The sequence below is a fragment of the Triticum aestivum genome, chromosome 7B (assembly GCF_018294505.1).
Source record: "Triticum aestivum cultivar Chinese Spring chromosome 7B, IWGSC CS RefSeq v2.1, whole genome shotgun sequence".
In the NCBI taxonomy this organism is placed as follows: Eukaryota; Viridiplantae; Streptophyta; class Magnoliopsida; order Poales; family Poaceae; genus Triticum; species Triticum aestivum.
The window spans coordinates 653,699,817-653,722,397 of record NC_057813.1 but is presented as its reverse complement, the minus strand read 5'-3'; the positions used below and the strand labels follow the sequence as shown (position 1 = coordinate 653,722,397).

Sequence of the window (22,581 nt, the reverse complement as noted above, 5' to 3'; positions counted from 1 at the left end):
TCTAACAAATAAATTAACTTATTTTCATTGGTCTCTCAAAATTGCTTACGAGGGATTTTCTAATATATGCACCAACAACAAAGTTTGTGACCGAAATTAAAATAAGGTAAATCGCTTACTAGACATACATCTTCATTTAGACATAGTCAACGGAGCTCCGGTGTAGATTCCTCCCGTCTCCTTGGGGAGGCGAGGTTAGGATTTCTCGTGGTTTCAGGTGCTTCAGATCTATTTAAGAATTCAATGACGAAGACTATGGCCCTTGAATGACGATGGCTATGGCTCAAGAGCGTCGGTCCTTAGGGAGACGCGCACAAAAATTTTCCGGCTGTCATCAAGGTCAAGCTGGTTTTGGTAGGAGAGCGGCGACAGTGGCTTGTTCAGGCGGTGGTAGTGGTCTTTTGATGCTCTCAAAATGTCGATGTAATTTTAAATATGTTTGAGATACTTTTTACTTTCGGTGAACTTCGATCATAGATTAGGATTATTTTAAAAAAATGTGACATACATCGGCACTGGCCCAAATTACACAACATCCGTCCTCGTTGAAGAGCTTGCTATTGTAGCCTCTCTGTCTTTGCTACGCAAGGTCCCGGTTGCCATGCATTGATGCATGAGCATGAGCAAGGGCGTGTCAGAGCGGCTTCCTGTGCGCGGAGGAGGCCATGAGCACGGCCATGGCGACGACGAACATGAAGAGCATGCTCCCCAGCAGCGTGTAGGTCCTCCGCGACGACCTCCGGTACTCCCCGAACAGCACCACGCCCCAGAAGGTGCTCACCAGCGGCAGCGCCTGCACGGAGTCCGCCGCCGCGTACCCGGCCGCCTGCCCGGCCATGAACGTGAACGCGTTGCCCAGCCCGGACACCAGCCCCGCCAGCAGCGCCAGCCCCCTCCCCTCCCCGTCACCGACGTACGCCCGGAGCGTCGACCGCGGCACGCCGGCCATGGGGCGGTAGAGGCACCAGACGTTGAGCGCCACGCCGACCACTAGCGAGGAGAGGCAGAAGTAGAAGTAGGCAGTGTAGACCACCAGGTGCGGCACTCCGTCGCGCAGCGTGTGCCACTGGTCGTTGGTCGCCAGGTTGAACGCCGGCGCGAACAGCGAATAGCACACCCCCGCGAACGTCACGATCGCCAGGCCCACCAGCGTGTTGGATCCAAGAACCTTGATTGATCTCTTGTCCTCGAGGTCGATGAGGAAATCTGCTGTCCCTGCCAAGGCTTTCTCCACGGCCTTATTATTTGGTACTGCAGGCTTTGCTTCTTCACAATCCTTTGGTTCCTCTGTTCTCCATTGGAAGATTCTTATTAAGAAGACCAGTAGATCATCATTTTCATCTGATTAACGATAAACAAGTTGTTACCTTCTACTTGAAGGAGGTGTTGGGTGAGATCCTCCTTTGGCGTGTTCCTGTGAAGAATTCAGCAAAGTGATCTTCAGATGCAGTGCTTAAAATATTCAGAGATCTAAAACTAAAATTTTGGTGATAAGGAAGAAGCCCATTCATTATTTTCACCAACTGAATGAATGCTTGGGAAGGAAGGAAGGAAGCAGAGATGAGACTGTACCCAGTAGAGTAGTTTCTGGAGTTTGATAGCTTCTCCTGGTTGTCAGCAGCATTGGAGGAGTGAACAAGTGAGCCTAGGCAGGCTGCAATCAGAAAGCATCCGACGCCGGGGAACAGAACCTCCGCCCTGTTGATCCGGCCGTCCAGAAAATAGTTCAGTGTCGTTCCTGCAACAGAAAATTCAGTAATTTATTAATCTTCAGATTTTGGAAATTAATCTTCAGTCATCTATCTCCATGGAGAATTGGAGAGTATCTATACAGATTTGTGGGTGTATGTAGTACCTACCTATGACAACCTTGAGACTTGAGGCCATGACCTCGGTGACCGAAAGCCCGACGTATGCCCAGCCGTACTGCGTGGCCACGGTGCCGAGGGTGATCACCACGCCGCCCGCCAGCGCAAACATGATCGACGGCCAGTAGTCCTGAGTTGTTCGTCCAACATAGAGATAGTTAGAACAATTGCACTATATAACACTAAGCAAAAGCCTGATGTAGTACCAACTGAAGAGTTGTGGCTTCTTCACATATGTAAAACTTGAGGTCAGACGGAAAAACTGAAAGCCAAGATGTTGCCTGAAATTCAGTCTCACATACATGTTGACCTTCTCTTTCTATGCATGCCAGGAAAGAATATCGACAGGGACAACTGACCTGGGGCTGGGCGAGCTGAGTGAGGAAATTGGGCGTCTCCGGCGTGTCGGCGCCGATCTGGCCGAATGTGAGGGCGATCAGCACGGCGGCCAGGAAGTTGGTGATGGAGTAGTCCAGGTACGTGTGCTGCGGCAGCCGTCCCCGGCGCTCCAGCACGGCGAGGACGACCGGCCAGGTGCCCAGGAGCACCAGGGCCGCCGCCATCAGGCAGATGGCGCCGCCGATGTCCTTCACCAGATACATCTGACCTTTGCGACGATGACGGTGCAAGCGGCGGAGCTACCCTGATTCAGGACAACAACGAAGGATTTCCTTGAAATACTGAATCTATCTACACATGAGACCCAAGCCTCAGTTAACACTGAAAAATTAAGGTACTACCTAGAGAAGAGCTTTGGATGGGACAGTTCAACAAGTCAACACGCAAGAAGATTCATAGGTCTGTCTGTGCTCGGCAAAACCACAACCATCATGTAGAATATATAAACCCATGTCAACTTGCAACATAATATTCGCCAAAGAAACATGGAAATGATATCTTTGGGAGACAGATCTGGGAGTGAGAGAAGGGGGGGAAATATGCTTAAGCAGCATGTTCTTTTGTCAGAAGAACAAGGCAGCTAGTGCACATGCAATTTCTTTGTCAGAAGAACAAGGTGCAAATATGTTCTTGCATGTTCGTTTGTCAGAAGAGAGAAAATCAATGAACAGCCAAGCAAATCACTAAAAAGGAATAAGAAAATTGCTTGAGAAAGAGCAGAGCCGGCGGTGATAGAGTTTAAGCTTTCAGATTGTACATACCAGTCAGTACCAATCAAAGATGAAGCCGTTCTTGCAGATTACTGAGCCCCAGAGTGTGCGTGTGTGTATATATATGCAGTATATTCCACCAGTGAGTATTCTTTTCTTTTTATGAATGTTTGTGTTGTCTCTGGAAGTTCCAGCAGTGAGGTGAGCTGTGGATATGCGATGAGGAAAATGGAGATTGCTCACGGATGGTGAGGCGCTGGCGTGGGCCCCACCCATGACGAAGGCGTGTTGGCTGCTAGCCAGCCACCATCCAAACAAAAACCGTACGTACTCAATTATGGCTTATCTTAACAAGCTTTACGCACAATACAATACTGCAACTCGATCACATCTAGGACAGGAACAAGGATAGGATAGGAGAGGAGAGAGAGATGGCCAGGGCCACCGACAACACGTGAATATGAACGCAACCGTGAAACACGTGAATATGAACGCAAGGCCAAGGCGCCAGCGGGGTGTGTGAAGCTGCCAAATTAAGCTTCATGCAGAAAATAAGAAAGAAACCAAAAAACTACATGTACTAGAAAGTTTGCGCCGTGAAGAGCGTGCTGTGCTGACCCAGCCTTGCACGCGGAGTATAAACTTGGGAAACAGTGTGGGCGCATGGCGGCGGCCTGTGACGTGGCCGCCTTGCATGGAGACGGACGGAGGACATGTGTCGACGGGCATCCTTTCGCTCCGGCGGATCTCTACGTTTCCTTGCTACGGCGATGAGTCACAGATGGAGGCTCGCATGACAGCTAGCCCGGCTCATCGGTCGGCGGACCACCCACGGACAACGGTGCCAGGGAGTCAGAACAGCTCTAGTAGAGTCTGAGCAACACGATATATATCAATCAATGTGTCTTTTTCTTTTTTGAACATATCAATCAATGTGTCGGCGAGTAAACAAAGTGGAATCGCAGGGCCCTCTAGACGGCTTCGTTCGGTCGGAACCAGAGTTGACAGGTGAAGCAAGTTTTCACCAAGCAAAATATACCAGCACATATATACAACATAATTGGACGTGAAGCAAAAGCAAGAACCTACTATTAAGATCGATGCAGATTTCTGTAAGACAAGGAAACGGGTCGATGCAAATCAAGATGCTCAACGTACCCCTGCTCCCGTGTTACTTGATTCTTCTTTTTCTATTTCGTGCAATTATATCTCATGATCACATGCATGTACTCCCTCTATCTCAGTTTACAAGTCCTACACATATACCTAGATCGTTAATTTGACGAACTTAATAAGAGCCATACATTACAGAATATATATTATTAGAAACTTTAGATATTTTATTTTCTAATGATATAATTTTTTATTTAACAATTTATTTTATATAAGTTAAATTGACGGTCTAGATACACATGCAAGCCTTGTAAACTGAGATGAAGGGAGTAGATGATTTTCCTGTCGATGCGCACGGACCAGCCGCCTCGAAAGGAAGCGGATCCTCTAACATCGTGAAGGGATGTCACGTAAGCTACAGTAACCGTAACATCCCTTCTTCACATCCATATGGTTAAGCCTAAAATGATTATAATTAAACTGTAAATTACAAATCTACTATATACATTTACAAAAATTACATATAAACAAAATTATGATGCTATAAAATTATTTTTTGATTTTTTTATACATGCTACAGTTAATCCGCACGGTGATTGCTACAGTACTCACTGTAGCTCGTGACATCTCTTTTTCATTTTACATACACATGTCACTGTAGCTTCGTAACATTCCTTCAGGATGTTAGAGGATCCACTTCCCCCGAACCATTGATCAGTTCGGCGTCGTCGTGGCCAGCGGGGCACCCCCACAATCGGGAAAAACGTTTTAGATAGGCCGTCGCCGTCAGGATTATTCAAACCTTGGAGACGAGACTGCTTCTCGGGTCTGTACGTCTGTGAGACTGTGACCTTTTTTACTTCAACCTACTTTTGCCGCGGTCACCTGTGGAAGAAGGTAGCTAGTAGCTCCAGTTCCTTGAACTTGCTTGTGTTTTGTTGGCTATCTCCTCCTTAAATTCTTCACAATTCCCCTAATTTTCAGTTGACTGATAGTCCCTCACGTTAAATTAGAATGTACTTTGATGGTTCGTCTGGTTCATGCGTCTGCAGTAGATCTTTTCGATTTACACTTTTCTTCATCGGCGGTGGTTGTTGTTCTAGTGCACTGGTCCTATGTGGTCTTAGCATGGCGAAGACTGTCCAGTACAACAAGATTTGTCCGGCTCCGATGAGGGAGGGGCGAGGACGGCGACACGCCTTCGGCTCGCTCCAGTGATTGTAATAGTCGCTAGATGGTTTACGGACTGGATGTAATTTTACTTTTGATGTTCTTTGTACTATCTTAAAGATTGATGAATAGATTGAATGTTTCCTCGTGAAAAATATATATCAAAATTTGCTTCCTTGGACTCTGTCGTGAATGTCAAGTGCGCAATGATTTGATTGCCAGGGCGGGCATGGCTTAGAGCAACTCTAGTATAGTCATCATATGATTTGATCAACATAAAAACAGTCGATATGATAATTTTGGTTTAAAAAACACTCCAGCAAAGCCAACATATGGGTCCAGAAGGCACTCCAAATCCAACCCATGAGTCTTCGTCTTTGGAGGTTGTAGGGTGATGGCTTGAAGAGTGCTTCATCTGTTAGGCGGGAATTTTCACCCCCCTCCTCACCCCCCCCCCCCCTCACCCCCAAGGCCCATATCTTCCCCTTCTATCCAATTAAAGATGATTGCAGCGTGTCCATTGCCCACGATCATTTCCGCCACGTTTCCCGCCTATTTTTCCTCCGCCCGCCAAGTTTTCTTGCCGCCGTCACTCGCGGATATAAAAAGGCCATCAACATGTCCGATAGTTCATATCCGTGCCGCCCACAACCTCCACCTTCACTTTCCTCTCCGCCGCCCACAACCTCCACTTCGCCCGCCGCACAACTGCCCCAACCTCCACTTCCTTCCTCACACACAGTCACTCTCGAAGGAGTAGTGGGATTGCCATGAAGCGTCGTTTAAGATTATACTCAGCATTAGCTGGAGCATCCATTGCAATCTTTGGGTGCTCCATCTGAGGCTTAATATAATTCTAAACAAATAAAAATCAAGTTTAAAACTTCAACCGTTGTTTGATTAACAATTTAACATTGGCCGGCCGCAGGATGCCTCGAGTTGTGTGGTCATGGGCGCATTCGAGATGCCTCGACGGCCTGGCAGATGTATGATACGTGTGTAATTCATGTGTGTGATGTGGTAGAGTTAATGCACGCGTTCTGCAGTATGCGTGAATCTGTGCTTGTGTACGCATCTACTCTAGACGAGGGATCGAGGAAGAAACATTGGAGTCAATGACAAGCAGGACTTATATTATGTAACAAAAAATTATATTGTTTTATAACCATTCTAAGTTTATTATTGCATCGCAACCTTAGTAGTAGTAGTAATAATAATCTCTCCCTAATAATAATAATAAAGCACGGATTGACTTTGTCGGGTTCATCGTCACAATACGCTTTCTTCTCATGTCATAATGCACCTTTACAATTCGTGTAGACAAAATCAAAATCCAAGGTGGTACTATTCCTCGAGAGCTCTAACAGTCGAGATTTGGCTGAAACCTCGCGTACGTAATTGGGCTGGCCCATAACCAGGAAAAACGAGAACATAAAAATGGCATGAAAAACAAAACCACACGTGAATTGGTTCGATCTCGCGACCTCACGCTAGGTAGCAGGGACGGCAACCACATGAACTAGCTGTTGATCATGCTCAAATTGCAGCGCTCCTGTTAAAGTAGTTTAGCGACAGGTCTATTTATTTTTCTTAAATATTTTCAACAATTCTTGGAAACAAGTGTGGACGATTTTCCTTAAAATATTTGAATATGAATATGTTTTTAAAATCATGAATAAATATTGAAAATTTGAACAAATTTTTGAAACCTGAACAAATTTTGCAATTCCAAACGTTTATTTATTTTTGATATACGTTGTATTTTTAGACGAATATACATTGAACATTTTTTTACATAAATTTAACAATTTTACATACAAATTGAACATTTTTTTCCCGTTGCAACGCACGGGTCTTTTTGCTAGTATTAATAATAACAACGTGTGGCATATAGCCCGGAATGCCTTGATGACGGGAATCTCCACCTGGATCTCCGTCCGACGCGGCAGGATTAACTTGTAGTGCGTCACCTTGATGCGGACCATGGTGGCAATGTGGTCGACGATGACGAGTGTGATAGCGGCATGGGCGGATTGGGAGATGAGGAGAATGGGGACGGGGCAAAGAGCATCTTCAGTCGCGCTCCCAGGACGGTCTCCCTAGGCGATTTTTTTGCGCCGGCGCCAAAAAAGGCCCAGTCGTGCCCCAGGACGCCGAATTCCGCCGGCTCGGCCCGTTTTTGCGCCCGGCGCTCGCAGGCCGAAACCGGCGCACTGGAGGGCGCTCGGGGGCTCCGGCGGAAGGGAAAAGCGTTCCTGGGGCCACATTGACAGGCGAAAAGTCAAGAAGCCCGCCCAGATTCGCCTCCTGCCCCCCTCCTCCCCCCCCCCCGCGCTCGGCCGCCACCCTGCCGATCCCGGCACCAACCACCGCCCGCCGCAGCTAGGTAGACCATCTCCCGCGGGGAAAAAGAAGGGGTTTCACCGAGGCAGCCTCTTCGCCGCCGTCGGACACCTTTTTCAGCGCTCCGACCGCGCACAGGGCATGTATGCCGGCGGGCTTACGCCCACCTCGCCCAGGTGTTCGGTGAATTGCCCGGCCCGGCGATGGACTCCGAAGATGAGGAGGCGCTCGTGGCGTTGCTGGATGAGGAAGCCGAAGTTGACGTCCAGGAGCAGGAGCATCTCATGGTGCTCGCCGCCCTCACCGGCCTGCTCGCGAGCAGTGAGAAGCCGCGGCGAGGTGGCTCGGCGCTTGGGCGGGTGAAAGCAAAGAACCGACATCATCTGGATGGCTACTGCATGCTCTACTCGGACTACTTCGCCGATGCTCCATTGCACGGTGAGAAAACATTTCGGCGCCGTTATTGGATGAACCGAAAGCTTTTTCTCCGGATTGTGAATTCCATCCGGGAGTTTGACGGCTACTTCAAGTGCAAGACGGATTGCACCGGCACATTTGGATTCACCTCGATCCAAAAGTGCATGACAGCTGTGAGGATGCTTGCATACGGAGCTCCCGGTGATTCACTCGACGACTATGGGCGCATGGCCGAGTCCACCACCATCGAGTGTTTCTACAAGTTCTGTAGGGCAGTGGTGGCAATGTTTGGACCGCAGTACTTGTGAACACCCAATGCGGAAGACACTGCTCGGATCCTAGAACAAAATGAAGTAAGAGGATTTTCTGGGATGCTTGGAAGCATCGACTGCATGTATTGGAAATGGAAGAACTGTCCATTTGCTTGACAGGGGTTGTACAAAGGCGCCAAAGGCGGTTGCAGTGTGGTGCTTGAGGCAGTGGCCACACATGACCTCTGGATTTGGCACTCTTTCTTTTGGATGCCAGGAACTGACAATGACATCAACGTCCTGCAGTGCTCCCTAGTCTTTGCCAAGCTTGTTGAAGGTCATTCTCCTCCAGTGAACTTCGAGGTCAATGGACGGCAGTACAACAAGGGGTACTATCTAGCTAATGGCATCTATCCGAGATGGTCGACATTTATGAAGACCATCTCAAACCCGGTGCCAGGAGGCAAGAACGCCTGATTTGCGAAGGTTCAAGAGGCTTGTAGGAAGGATGTCGAGCGGGCATTTGGTGTGCTCCAATCTCGATTTGCTGTTGTCCGGTTCCCTACTCAGAGCTGGTCGAAAGATCAAATGTGGAAGATCATGACTTGTTGTGTCATCTTGCACAACATGATCATTGAGAACGAGCAGGAAGAGCCAGTGTTTGACACTGAACCATACCACATGCAGGGTCCTCTTACCCAAGTTGATCACCAGCTACCAGCAAACTGGACTGACTACCTCAATATGCGTCAGGAGATCCGAGACCCACAGGTGCATCAATAACTGCAACACGATATGGTGGAGCACCTATAGAGGCTCAAGGGCGAGGCCGGGAATGACATGTGATGAAACTTGAGTTTTTATTTGTTAAACTATATAATTTGTAGTGAACTATTTGATTTATGTGATGAAACACGCCGAACTAATAATTGATTTCTATTTGTATGCGAAAATTAACGCCGAAACCCGCCGAATCACGTCGAAAATGGGTCAATTCACGCAGTTATCGGGCTGTTTTTGAACATATTTGGTCAAAAGCTGGGCTGAATTTGACGCCTGGGGACGACCTGGGACGACGGCTAGGTGCCGAACCGTCCCCAGTGCCAAGTATATCGCCGGCGCATCCCTAGGTCGCTCTTTTTCGGCGCCCTGGAAGCCGAACGGCTGGAGATGCTCTAAGGGTTAGCCTCACCGCTGACTTCGGGCGGCATGCCGAAGCGGCACTATGGACGTGTCCTGGCCGAACTAGAGGAGGCGCTTGGCGAACATGTGACTTTCGTCATGAGTCATGCCCGCCAGTTCGACGTGGCTTACGCGTCCAAGTCTTCCACATCCGCTCAACATATGCGCTGCGTTTGAGAGTGCCGGACAACACGTCCGTATAGGACGAGTTCGAGGGGTTCGATTGGATGACACTTTTTCACCGGCCTACAGATGCTCTTAGTTTTTTTTTTGGTCTTCTGAAAAAAAGTTTGGTTCTCTTTGAATTTTCTATGTGGAGGCAGCACCGTGTCAGTTTGTCATTGCCACAGCGAAGCGGCAGAGGAGGGGAGGAGGGGGTGGAGGAAGACGAGCTACCGGCGTGGGAGGGCAGCGGGGCTCACGCATGGCCCGCGCCACGAGCAAGTCCTAAAAATCGATTCCCGTGTCCCCCGTTGGGTAGCTTTTGCCGTTTGTCTTGAAATGTGTGAAACGTGTTCACTAGTGCAGGATCTATGTTTTATCAGCAGCAGGGCGGGCATGTGCTTTTTCTCAAGATGCTTTATATTTTTGTTCATCGATGACGGGGGGTGCACGATGAAGTGGCTCCGCAGTACAGTTATGCAATCTGTTTCCTGTCCATGTACACGGCCTGGAAATACCAAGTACTATATCCGTTATTTTCTCAGAGTAGTTTGTACATTTTGGTTCGGTTAAATTCGTTGTGACCTGCACTTGTAGCTTCTGATTCCGGACGACTTCATCGCACGTGTACCTTTTTTTTTTGTATAGTTTCTTTCTTGGACTCCATCTGCTAATCATGTCCCAGATAATTATTCGATTTGATGGTTGCATATATTTTTACTTAGCTAATTGGAAATGCATGCTTTCTTAAAGTTGCAAGAGCTTGCTTAACAAGCTTACCACTTCATGAAACATTTACGGATAATAATCGCTCTAAGTTGTGGAATAATATAGCTCGTGCCTGTAGTACTCTGCTCAGCTGGGAGAATGCTAAAACTAATATAGAAGAATAAACGCAACTTGGCACAGTGCGCAGCCATTAGTACACGGCATGAGACTACTATGCTGCAGGTCACCATGTATCAATCCAATGGTATGTACCCGTTAGATAAGTTTGGTGGTCGTGTTTCGGGCCAGCACGACGAGTTTAGAGACCGTGAGTGAACTTTTCTCTTTTAGAAACATGCATGTCACCATGTTGATGCAGCACTCGACCACGGCGGGCGAGGCGCGCGCGGCGACCGCAGCAAGTTCGGCGACCACGTCGTCCTCCACCGACGATGCAGACGAGCACTGGTCGGTGCTGTTCGCGGGTGATCTCGTGGCCGCATGTCGGATCTCGCTCGTCGACTGCGTGATCTGGCTCAGGAAGGATGCGCTCCGGATCGTGCTCCTCGATGATGCTGGAGTCACGGTGGATGTGCGGTTCCTTCGGGAGGGCGAGATGATTGGCATCGGTGAGATTGTTCCTTTCCCGTGTCATTTTGCTAGGATTCGTGATAGGATTCCGATGATCGCCACGGAGGGCGGGCCGCATTGCAGTTCTTCGTGTCATGCTGGACGCGTTTCAGGTGTGGCTGGGATTCCTGGGCGCGATTCGTGGATGTGTCCACCGCCCCCGCCCCCGCCCCTGACGGATGGGGCTGGCCTGTTGGGGCGTGGACCGCCTCCTCCGCCGCCTCTGTCGAATGGGGTAGGGGTGTGGACCGGGTCGATAGGAGGCTGATGGCAGCCACGTGGTGGAGAGGAGATCCAACCGTCAGGATTCGCCCGAGTCTAGGGTTCCGACGGAGACGGCTGGTATAAATCGTGCGTCCACTCCCTCTCCTCCCATTTTGGATCTGGATGAATGCCTCTCCCACTTTTGGGACGCGCCGCAATCCAGTTCTAGGGTTCGTCGGGATTATTCCTGGTGGGAAGGAAAAATTCGTGGTGATACTAGATCGTTCGCTCAAGTTGTTGCCTCCCCTTCTTCCCATTTTCATCCACCAGATCCGTCGAATCCTGTGAGCAGAGGAGGTGAGATGAGAGGAGATGGCTTTGGTGCGGGCCAGCAGGGCCGGGGCACAGGTAGTTTCGATCGCGGAGGCGGCCGCGGCCGTGAATCCCATGTGTGGAAGCGCAAGACGGCAACGGGGGATTCCTCCTCGAGCAGGGCTCATGGATATGGAAATTCCGGACTCGACAAGTGGGATGAGGCGGCAGAGGGCAGGCAGATCATTCCTCCTCGCCAGGAACGGTGGGGAGGGGAGGATGACGGCGTAAACTCTTCCCATGGAGTGACGGAGGCCGGGGGTGATCGTGATGTGCCAAATCGTCAGGGAGATGACAGGGCATCCCGCGCGGCTGGCAAGAACACTTCACCACCGCGAGCCGGCGACCCCCCTGCGCGTGCTGGTAACATTGCTCCATCTTCTGGTCCCTGTCAGATCTGTAATCTGGCAGGGCATTTTACTGCTCACTGCCCCCATGCTGTCTGTGATCGATGCAAGAAAAAAGGGCATCTATCTGCTGTCTGCACAGAGTTTCTCCCTTGGGAATGTTTTCCTGTGATGTGTGCTTTTCAAAGTAAAGGACAAGGGTTCCATTTTATTCCTGATTTCAGTGTTGAGAGACAGGCTAGAGAGCGAATTTACAATGTGGTTGTAACTATTCTTGAGGGCTCTGCACCTACTAAAGATATCAAATATGAGCTTAGTATGTATGTAGGTCAGGGGTGGCGCTGTTCTGCCAGGTTCTTTGCCCCCCAAAAATTTGTCATGAGAATGCCTAATCCAAGAGAGGTAGACCGCGCTTTGTTTGTTGAGTTTATCAAGCTTAAGAAGTGTGGTGTGAGTGTCAAATTTTCACCCTGGTCTGATGATATTGATTCTGATGGTTACTGGAAGTAGCTTGGGTCAGAATTGGGAGGATCCCTCCGAACAAGCGCTATGACAGAGCGGTTGCTTATGTTGGGGGGCTGGCGGGTGTCACTATGGAGATAGATATGTCCACTATCAACCGCCCTTCTTCAGTTGGAGCTAAGATTGGATGCCGTTTTTTGGACCAACTTCCTACCTCAGCTGAAGGAATGTTGGGAGGTCGCTTTTATAGATTTACTTATGAGGTGGAAGAGGTACTGGTGAAAAATCCAGTAGATGAGGGCATAACTGCTGCTGTGTCTAAAGGGGATACTAGCAAGCCTGACCAAACTCCTAAACGCAAGCGTGTTGAACAGGAAAAAAATGATGATAAAGTTGGGGCTCCTGAACATGGGAAAAATGGGCCCTCCTCCCATGGAGGCAAAACCTGCCGTTTGCAGCCATTGGAGAGTGAGGTGTCTTTTTCTTCCTATAGCGAGGTTGATAGCACATTACTCATTGAGTCTATGGCTAGAGACCTGGAAGAAACTGGGCAAGGAGAGGTTCATGGCACATCAGACTAGCTGGTTCCTGTGCAGCCTGCTCTTTCTCATGCATTTGCTGATCAGGGGACTCCTGCACATGTCGTTCGGGTGAAAAAGAAATCTCCTATTAATCTCACTAAACTGTCATATGCTGAGGTAGTAACCAACTCTTCTCAGGTTATGGAGGTGGATGATGAGGTGGATCCAAATATGAAGATTTCCAATGATTATGTGGTACTACTTCCCTCTCCTGATTGCAATGACGAGTTGATCCTCACTCCCCCGCTTGCTCCTGAGGAGTTGCATAGATTCAGAAATCGTAACTTGCAAGGTACGCAGGAACATATGGAAGCTAAGGCTATGAAGCTCGCAAGCAAGAAAAATTTGGAAGGTAACAACCTGAATGCTTACAAAAACTCTTTTGCTGCTTTATCCAATGCTGATTTGATTAGTAGAGCAACTAATATGGGGGTTTGCATTCCTGATAATGATTTTACTTGTATTGATGTGCTTGGAGAGCTTGAGTGCGTTAGAAGAAACTTAGAGGAGAAAAACGATCCTGTGATTAATAATCAGAACTGTGAGGATGACATCTTTGTCACAAATGAATTGGGTAAGATGGCCCCTGTCAATTTAACCTAGCTGGACCAAGATGAGATTGTACATGAAAAAGAGACATCTGGGAAACCTAGGAGAAAATCCAAACGAAAATCTGCAGTCAAGCTTCCTAGGCCTGTGACTAGAAGCCAAAAGAAAGAGCTAACTTCTGAGGTGTCGATAAGTAGCCCTACAAAGCCTCCTGGTAGGGCTACTAGGTCCCACTTTCACAAAAAACGTTCCAGATGAGAGGGTTCATCTGGAACTACAGAGGGGTGGGCAAGAAAGGGATGGCCACCTACCTCTCTGATATGATTAGTGACCATTCCCTAGATTTCCTGGGTCTTCAAGAAACCATGAAAAAAGAGTTCACTCCTAAATGTTTAAGGACAATAGACCCCTGTGACCAATTCAAGTGGAACTGAATACCATCTGAGGGGAAGTCAGGAGGCATCTTATGTGGAGTTCGTCATGATACTCTGGAAATTGTATCTTGCAACAAAGGCAAGTACATTCTCCAAGTTATCCTTAGTCACAAGAATAGAAAATGTAAATGGGGTTTGTTGGTGGTATATGGATCGGCCCACGAGGAATTTAAGGAGGAATTCTTGCTTGAATTGGCTGCCATGTGTAGTAGTATAAAAATTCCTTATATAGTGGGCGGAGACTTTAATATTCTTAGACACTCAGGAGAGAAGAACAAAAATATGGTGAACCATAAATCCACAGACCTCTTTAACTTCATCATCAATACCTTAGCCTTCAGAGAAATTCATGTTAGCGGAGGCAAGTATACTTGGACTAATAATCAGGCTCATCCAACCCTGGAAAAACTTGACCGCATTCTGATGTCAGAAAGTTGGGAGGACTTATTTCCCCTAGTCTCGGTCAGAAAATTGGTGCGGGATATTTCAGATCACAATCCCTTATTGCTTTCATCGGGGGAGGAAGGGCGCGAGGCCCCCAAACAACGTGAATTCCGCTTCGACCTCTCCTGGATCAAGGATGAGCGCTTCATATCGTTGGTGAGTAAACTTTGGGGGAGGAGGGTTTTTTCCTCGGACCCCATCGATATCCTGAACATTAAACTTAAGAGGTTTAAGACCTATTTTAAGGGCTGGGGTTCGGACAAATTTGGGCATAATAAAAAGATCAAGGAAGAGCTTAGGTTGGAGCTGGCGGAGCTAGAGGAGCTTGGACCTCTGTTGCTAGAGCTGTATAGCAGAAAGATAGATGTTTGCTTTGAGCTACATGAGCTGTTGGTCAATGAGGAGATTTACTGGCTCCAACAGTCTCATGAACGTTGGCTGTTGAAAGGAGATTTAAATATTGATTACTTTCACAACATAGCTAATGGTCGCAAACGTAAAAACACCATCCGTGCTCTGAAAGCTGGAGAGGTGGAGATAGTCGGTACAAATAACTTGATTGCCCATGCCACAGAATATTATAAGAATCTGTTCGGTCCAGCACCAGGTAATCAGTTTCACTTGGATCCTGATACCTGGTCGGCTGATGAAAAGCTGAATGAGGAGGAGGTGAGAGAAACCCTGTTTCCATGGCCCCCAACAGAGCTTCGGGACCAGACAATATTCCTGTGGAGTTCTATCAAGCCTGTTGGGATATAGTGAAGGGGGATATCATGTCTCTCTTTAAGCACTTCCATGATGGGACACTAGATGTTCAACGTCTCAATTATGGGGTAATCACTCTTCTGCCTAAGGTTTCGGGGGCCGATAAAATTCAGCAGTTTAGACCTATATGCCTCCTTACATGTCCATGGATCGTAGGGTTGAGAAATACGCTGACAAGTTAATCAACCCCACCCAAAATGCCTTTGTGAAGGGGAGGAATATCATGGATGGGGTTCTGTCTCTCCATGAAATCCTTAACTACACCCATGTTAAAAAAGGGTGGGCATTGTGTTGAAACTCGACTTTGAAAAAGCCTATGACAAAGTCAATTGGGACTTTCTGTTGGAATGTCATAGGTTACGAGGCTTTAATGAAACCTGGTGCAGTTGGGTTAAACAAATCCTGCATAATGGCACGGTTAGTATTAAGCTCAACAACTGTGTCGGGCCATACTTCCAGAGTGCTAAAGGGGTGCTCCAGGGGGACCCCCACCCCCCATTCCTTTTTAATCTTGTTGCGGAATGTTTGTCTAAAATGATTAGAAATGCCCAGAAAAATAAGTTGATCGTTGGTCTAGCCCCGGATTTGATCCCTGATGGGGTTGCAGTGTTACAGTATGCGGATGATACCATTATTTGTATGGATCATGATATAGATAAGGCAGTTAACCTAAAGTTGCTGCTATACATGTTTGAAATGATGTCTGGTCTAGTGAACTTCCAAAAAAGTGAGATTCTAACTGTTGGTGGAGATGAGAATATCATTAGAGAGTATGCCAAGCTCTTTAATTGTGACATTGGCAGTTTCCCAATTAAGTATTTGGGGATGCCAGTCAGTTACACCAACCTTAGAAATTCAGACTAGGAGTTCATTGTTATTAAATATCTCAAATGGTTTGAGGCTTGGATAGGCAATGCTGCCTCAATGGGCGGCAGGCTCACTTTACTTGATTCTGTCCTCACCCAACTCTCTAGCTTCCATATGTCTATGTGGCTCATGAATAAAACGTTCATTGAAAAGCTGGATAAGCATAGAAGGAGATTTTTCTGGCAGGGGTGTAATAAAAAAAAGGAGATACCACCTAGTCAGGTGGAACAGGATCTGTAGATCCAAATAAAAGGGTGGTTTGGGGGTTAAGGACCTTTGGAAACAAAATATTAGTCTTATGGTGAAATGGTGGTGGAAGCTAGTGACCCAGAATGGGGTCTGGCAAGATATAGTTCGGGCTCGGTACACTACAAACATGATTGTTGCTGAGGTAGGTCCTAAATTTTCGGACTCACCATGTTGGAAATCTCCGCTGAAGGATAAAGAGGTGTAAATGGTGGGGATAAAAATTAATGTTGGATCTGGTAACCTGGCTCGAGTTTGGATGGACCCTATTAATGGAATGCCTCCATTCCAAGAGCGATACTCGCAGCTGTTCTCTATTTGCCACAATCATGAGTGCACTGTGGAGAACACTTTCTTCCAGCGCAGGCTGACACCTGAATTATCTGAGCAATGGGGTGTGATGCGTGAAACTGTTAACACGCTTCCAATGACTAGTAAAAATGATAGGGTGACTTGGGGACTTAATAGTAATGGCAAATTTTCTACCAAGTATGTGTATAAACGGCTGGAGAGCTCCATCAGCGGGTGCCACTATAGGTGGATCTGGAGAGCTAAACTGCCTCTCAAAATTAAGATCTTTCTTTGGCAAATGTCACAGGATGCAATTATGACTAGGCAAGTGATGCGGAGGAAAAAATGGCCAGGAAATACTAGTTGCTCTTTCTGCATGGATGTTGAGAGCTCTCAACACCTTTTCTTTACTTGCCCTGTGGCTAGGTGTGTTTGGTGCTCCATTGGGGTGTCGCTGGGGACTGATAAATGCCCCAATAATTACTGGCATTTTTTCGCTTGGTGCTATACTTTTTACCCTGGTGGAGAGAAGTTCTATACGGTGGGGCATGCTGCTTGATGGGCAATTTGGCTTGCCCAAAACCGTGCGACCTTTGATAAGAAGCTGATCAAAACACCTTTTGAGATAGTTTTTTTCCATGTGTTCGTTCTTGCTTTACTGAACAGGGTTGTAGCAAGGGGGAGACGCTGAAGAGCTGCAGGCAAGAGTTGATCCTGTCAGGGCGAACATGATGCAGCTGATGAAGATGTGCGATGCAGCCAGATGTCCAATCACTGGCGAATGATGGGTTGCCGGAGAGTATTGCAGAAGTGTGCTGCACCTGATCGCATTTTGCTTAAATCCTGCGCTGCTAGACGTTTGGTCTCTAGACTTCTGTTGTTTTGGTGCTTGCTCCTGGTCGGGGTTGTAATGTGTAGTGCTATTCAGGTTTTCGCCCCATAGCGTTCGTCATGATGTCGGGCGAACACGGTGGGTTTCCTGGTAGTGCTTGAACTCGCTTTCCCTCTTTCCTTTCTCCCTAGTTGGTTTCGGAACTGTTGTATTTCCGTTCATTTGCAATGGAAAGGGGTAAAGCCTGGTTCAAAAAACAATCTTCACCATTCTCTTACTTTGCTCTTCCCCCGTTGGCCCCATGTCTTGAAAGATTCTGGCTCCGCCTACTACCTTCACTGGCCAATCCAAATTTTAGGACCTGAATGTGTGCAGTCAGCCATAAAGAGAAGGGAATGTGTCGGTGGGTGTACCCCGGGTAGCCTCATCCGCACCCAATAACATTTCAAGACATTGGGACTAGCAAAGCCCCTCATGCCGACTAGCCACACGGCCGTCTTCCAAAAGACGACGCCCTCTTATAAGACGGCTTTGGGGGCGGGCCGGCTCCCAGCAGCCGGCCCCTCCTCCTCCTCGGGGTCTGCACTCACCCGCCATGACGAGACGGGGCGTGGCTACAGTGCCGCCTGCTCCCCCGAATCCCGGAGGGGCATGGCTACAGTGCGCCCTGACCAAGCGGCCACCTATCCGCTTGGCGCGGGACTGCAGCCAGACGACGCACGACGCGGCCCTCGTCAGCAAGGGTCACGCTACAGCAAAAGGCAATCAGCATGGACCGCAGGCGGCGGGCCCTACACATCGGCTGGATTCTCGGCAGCTAGCGGGGCCCTCTAGAGGCGGGCCCTAGCAGCCGACGAATAACCCGGCGAATCTAGACACCGACATCCGGGTCCTACACCCGCCGTATTACCATTGTACCCCTAGGGGTCGGCCTATAAGACCCCTTGGGCTCAACCATGCAAAGGGTTCAGCTCTCGTTCCACACACGCACCACAGCTAGGAGAAGAGGGAGAGCTCTACCCTTCTTCCTCCTTAGCAACATACCTCTAGGAGCAACTCTGTATACTCTTGATCATAGTCATCTCAGCAAGACTAGGGGTGTTATCTCTCCGGAGAGCCCCGAACCTGTGTACGTCTCATGTGCTCTCGAGCTTGTGCTCACTCTCGCTTCCAGAACCCGACGACGTCCTCATGGCTCCATCCACGATAAGCCACCCCCTGGCATCTGCCGTGAGATTACCACGACAGTTGGCGCCCACTGTGGGGCCATCCACGGCGTTGGCCGAAGTTGTGTTCCGGACAGGAACCACCCTTCTCTCCGGCGAGCGCGTCGCGCCTGGCCTGATCAACCAGCCTGATGCATTTGTTTGCGCTTGCACCAGTGCATCACCCGACGCGGGAGCCATCTGCCCCACGAGCTGCCTCATCAACCCCTTCGGGAAGCTCAGCCTCTCTGATGCGGTCGCCACCGGCGAGTACCCCGACGATGTGATGATCGTCAATGACCCAGTCCCTCCTGTCGCTAGCGACGCCTCTGCTGGCGCGCTCGATGTTGGCGTCTTCGTGGAGGTGATGGTCACTAGCGACAACCAACACACTAGCAGGGTCGTCCGAGACCCACTGCGAGCAATAATGCGGTACCTGGCCGCTCCCATCGGCGCTGACATCGGCCCGACGACGCTAGAAGAAATCCGCGTCAAGCTCATCGGCTGCGCCAACAACATGGGGGCCATGAAGCGCCGCGCTGAGGCTAACCAGCACGAGATTGACCAGCCGAGTTGGTGTCATCCGGCAATGCGACGCGGCATCGCTACCATGCTGGGAGTCGGACGACCAATCTACGACACCCCAGTGCAGAACTTGCGCGCCACGCAGGTGGCGACAGAAGAACTCGAGACCCTGGAGGGCGACGAGTGGCGCAGCGAGCTGGAGCGCCTCCAGGAGCTCCTGAACGCTGCGAACACGCATCAAGACACGTGCAACCGCATGGTGGCGTCCGGCTAGCAGGCCAACCTCCCAGAAGGAAACCCTCCACCCCACCGCGAGAATGGAGTGACCTCCCGGTCCCCTAGCAGTGACGGCGGCGGCCAGCGGAACCCGGAGTAGGCAGCTAGCCGCAGTTGGCGCTCTCACGAGACAGTTGTGGGAAGCCGGCAAGTTCCTCCGAACCCGGAGGGCCGGCGCCAGCAGGGTGAACGTCCGCCTCTCCCATGCAGGGGGAGGCTGACTTCTCCAACGTCGTTGAACATCCAAATTTGGGGGGCCGGCTAGGCCCCCGTGAAGCAGTCGACGAGAATGACGCTCATCGTCGGATCGAGCGGCTCGCTCGGTCCCTAGCAATGGAGGATGAGGATACAGTCAGCCTGGCCTGCTTTGGCCCCCGCATCCGGGACGAGCCCTTTCCCAAAGGGTTCTCGCTTCCTCGTGACATTCCCAAGTACAACGGCTCCATGAAGCCAGAAGATTGGTTGACCAACTACGCCATATCGGTCAGCATAGCGAATGGCAACAAGCGAGTTGCCGTGAGGTATGTTCCGCTCATGTTGCTGGGCATGACCCGGACATGGCTGAACGGCCTCAAGGGCAACAACATCAACAGCTAGCTGGACTTCAGCGAATCCTTTGTGCACAACTTCAACAACACCAACAAGCGCCCCAAGCCTCGCCAGCTCTCCATGTGCGTTCACTCGCGACTAGCTGACACGCGGGGTCGAGTTGTGCAACTCTTGCGAGGGGGTGCATGAGGTCCGGGCCATCGAGTACTTCACCTCTCGGTGTAGAGAGGGCACCCTGCTCAAACTCAAGCTTCTGTACGACGAGACAACTACCTTGGACGAGCTCCTGGCTGTGGCGGACAAGTACGCCATAGACGACTCTTCCATGAAGACGGAGGTCCGGATCGATGCATCCGTGAAGGTGATCCCGCCGGCTTCCCTAGCGCCGGCTGGTGACTCCGACCGGCGTCAGCACCCAAACGACAACAAGCGCAAGGCCCAGCAGCTGGCTTCTAACAGCCGACAGGTGGTGACCATTGAGGACCAGCAGCCGGTAGGTCAACCCGGCCCCAAGCATTCGCGGGGCGGTGATGTCTACTATGCAACTTTATTCTTGTAGACTCATGTTGGGCCTCCAAGCATAGAGTTTTGTAGGACAGTAGCAATGTTCCCTCAAGTGGATGACCTAAGGTTTATCAATCCGTGGGAGGTGTAGGATGAAGATGGTCTCTCTCAAACAACCCTGCAGCCAAATAACGAAATGTCTCTTGTGTCCCCAACACATCAAATACAATGGTAATTTGTATAGGTGCACTAGTTCGGAGAAGAGATGGTGATACAAGTGTAATAAGGATAGTAGATATTGATTTTTGTGACAGTAACAATAAAAAAATAGCAAGGTAGAAATTGATAAAATGGAGCACATATGGTATTCCAATGTTTGAAAATGAGGCCTGGGGCCTATACTTTCGCTAGTGCAATCTCTCAACAATGCTAATATAATTGGATCATATAACCATCCCTCAAAGTGCGATGAAGGATCACTCCAAAGTTCCTATCTAGTCGAGAACATAAGAAGAAATTGTTTTTAGCTATTCTTTCCGATAGATCAATCCAAGAGTTCATACTAAAATAACACCAAGTTATTTTTTCCGATCGATCTATCAGGAGTTCGTACTAAAATAACACAAGCTATTCTTTTCGACCGATCTATCAAGAGTTCGTGCTAAAATAACACCTATGCAAATTCAGATTCATAATACTCAATCCAACATAAAGAACCTCAAAGAGTTCCCCAAGATTTCTACCGTAGAAAAAAAGATGAGAACGTGCATCAACCCCTATGCATAGACTACCCCAATGTCACCTCGGCAATCTGTGAGTTGAGTGCCAAAACACATATCAAGTGAATCAATATGATACCCCATTGTCACCACGAGTATTCATACACAAGACATACATCAAGTGCTCTCAAATCCATAAAAGTATCAATCCGATAAAACAAAATCTCAAAGGGAAAACCCAATTCATCACAAGATAGAGAGGGGAAAACACCATATGATCCGACCATATTAACAAAGCCCGCGATACATAAAGATCTTGATATCGCAAGAACACGAGAGAGAGAGAGAGTGAGAGATTAAACACATATCTACTAGTACAATCCGTTAGTCCCAATGCCCTCCTCATCATGGTGGCCACCGGGATGATGAAGATGGCCACGTACTAGTGATGATCTCCCCCTCCGCGGAGTGCCGGAACGGGGGATAGATTGGTTTTTCGTGGCTACAGAGTCTCGCGGTAGAGGAACTTCTGATCTAGGGTCTCCCTTGATGGTTTCTCTATTTATAGGATTTTTTGGCGTTGGTTTCACGCTAAGATGGGCCTCAAGGTGAGCACAACCCACCGGGGCACGAACAAGGGCCGAGGTGTGCCCCGGTGTCTTGTGCCCTACTCCTTCACCTTCTGGTCCTTCCACGAAGCTTCAGGGGTCTTTGTTCCAAAAAAAATCATCAAAAAGTTTCAGCTCATTTGGAGAACTTTCATTTCTGCACAAAAAAACAACACGACGGTAGTTCTGCTGAAAACAACGTCAGTCCGGGTTAGTTCCATGCAAATCATACCAAAAACATATAAAATTGTTGTAAACATGGCATGAATAATTCATAAATTATAGATACGTTGGAGACGTATTAGCATCCCCAAGCTTTATTCCTACTCATCATCGAGTAGGTAAATGATAAAAGAAATAATTTATGACGTGTGAATGCTAGCAAAGTGCATAAGTTTGATCAATGATAATTTTAATCACTTTTCCTAGCATCATAACAACAATTCCTTCTTATAAAACCTCTCATGTTAAAGTAGCAACCAATCCACATATAAAGGTTCAAACAATGAATTCTCTTGAAACTCAACAACCTATGTTCTCAGTCACCAAGCAATTGCAATTCAATTTATTCAACAAAGTCTAAGTAAGAGCTCCACATACTCAATCATCATATAGTCTTCCATGATTGCTACTACTTAAAACATATTCTTAGAACAAATGACATTCATCGAACACAGAGAAAGATGGGGGCTTAATGTTTTGCCTCCCAACTCATTTATCATAGAGATAATTGTCAACAATAATAAATCATGATCAAATATATTTGTCTGGTCATATGTGCCCAGGTCTTTCCCCACCACAAGATGCTTGTTAACTAGAGAATAATTGAGGTTGAAATGAGAATTTAT

The 22,581-nt window shown here is 48.5% G+C and overlaps 1 protein-coding gene across 3 annotated transcripts; it reads right to left on the bottom strand.

The window, feature by feature from the left end:
• Positions 1 to 448: 448 nt before the first annotated feature.
• LOC123159888 (ureide permease 1) lies at positions 449 to 3,227 on the bottom strand. 3 transcript variants are annotated; one of them, XM_044577697.1, is made up of 7 exons: positions 3,029 to 3,221; positions 2,609 to 2,672; positions 2,228 to 2,511; positions 1,860 to 1,998; positions 1,573 to 1,738; positions 1,368 to 1,414; positions 449 to 1,287 (listed from the first exon to the last, which is right to left on the bottom strand). In XM_044577697.1, exons 3-7 carry the CDS (start codon positions 2,468 to 2,470, stop codon positions 635 to 637), a joined length of 1,248 nt encoding a protein of 415 aa, XP_044433632.1. In that variant the 5' UTR covers positions 2,471 to 2,511; positions 2,609 to 2,672; positions 3,029 to 3,221; the 3' UTR covers positions 449 to 634. The 3 variants fall into 3 exon arrangements, with proteins under 3 accessions (XP_044433632.1, XP_044433633.1, XP_044433630.1); XM_044577698.1 differs by lacking the exon at positions 2,609 to 2,672 and having other exon boundaries at positions 2,228 to 2,506; positions 3,029 to 3,227; XM_044577695.1 differs by lacking the exon at positions 2,609 to 2,672 and having other exon boundaries at positions 3,029 to 3,226.
• Positions 3,228 to 22,581: the final 19,354 nt, after the last annotated feature.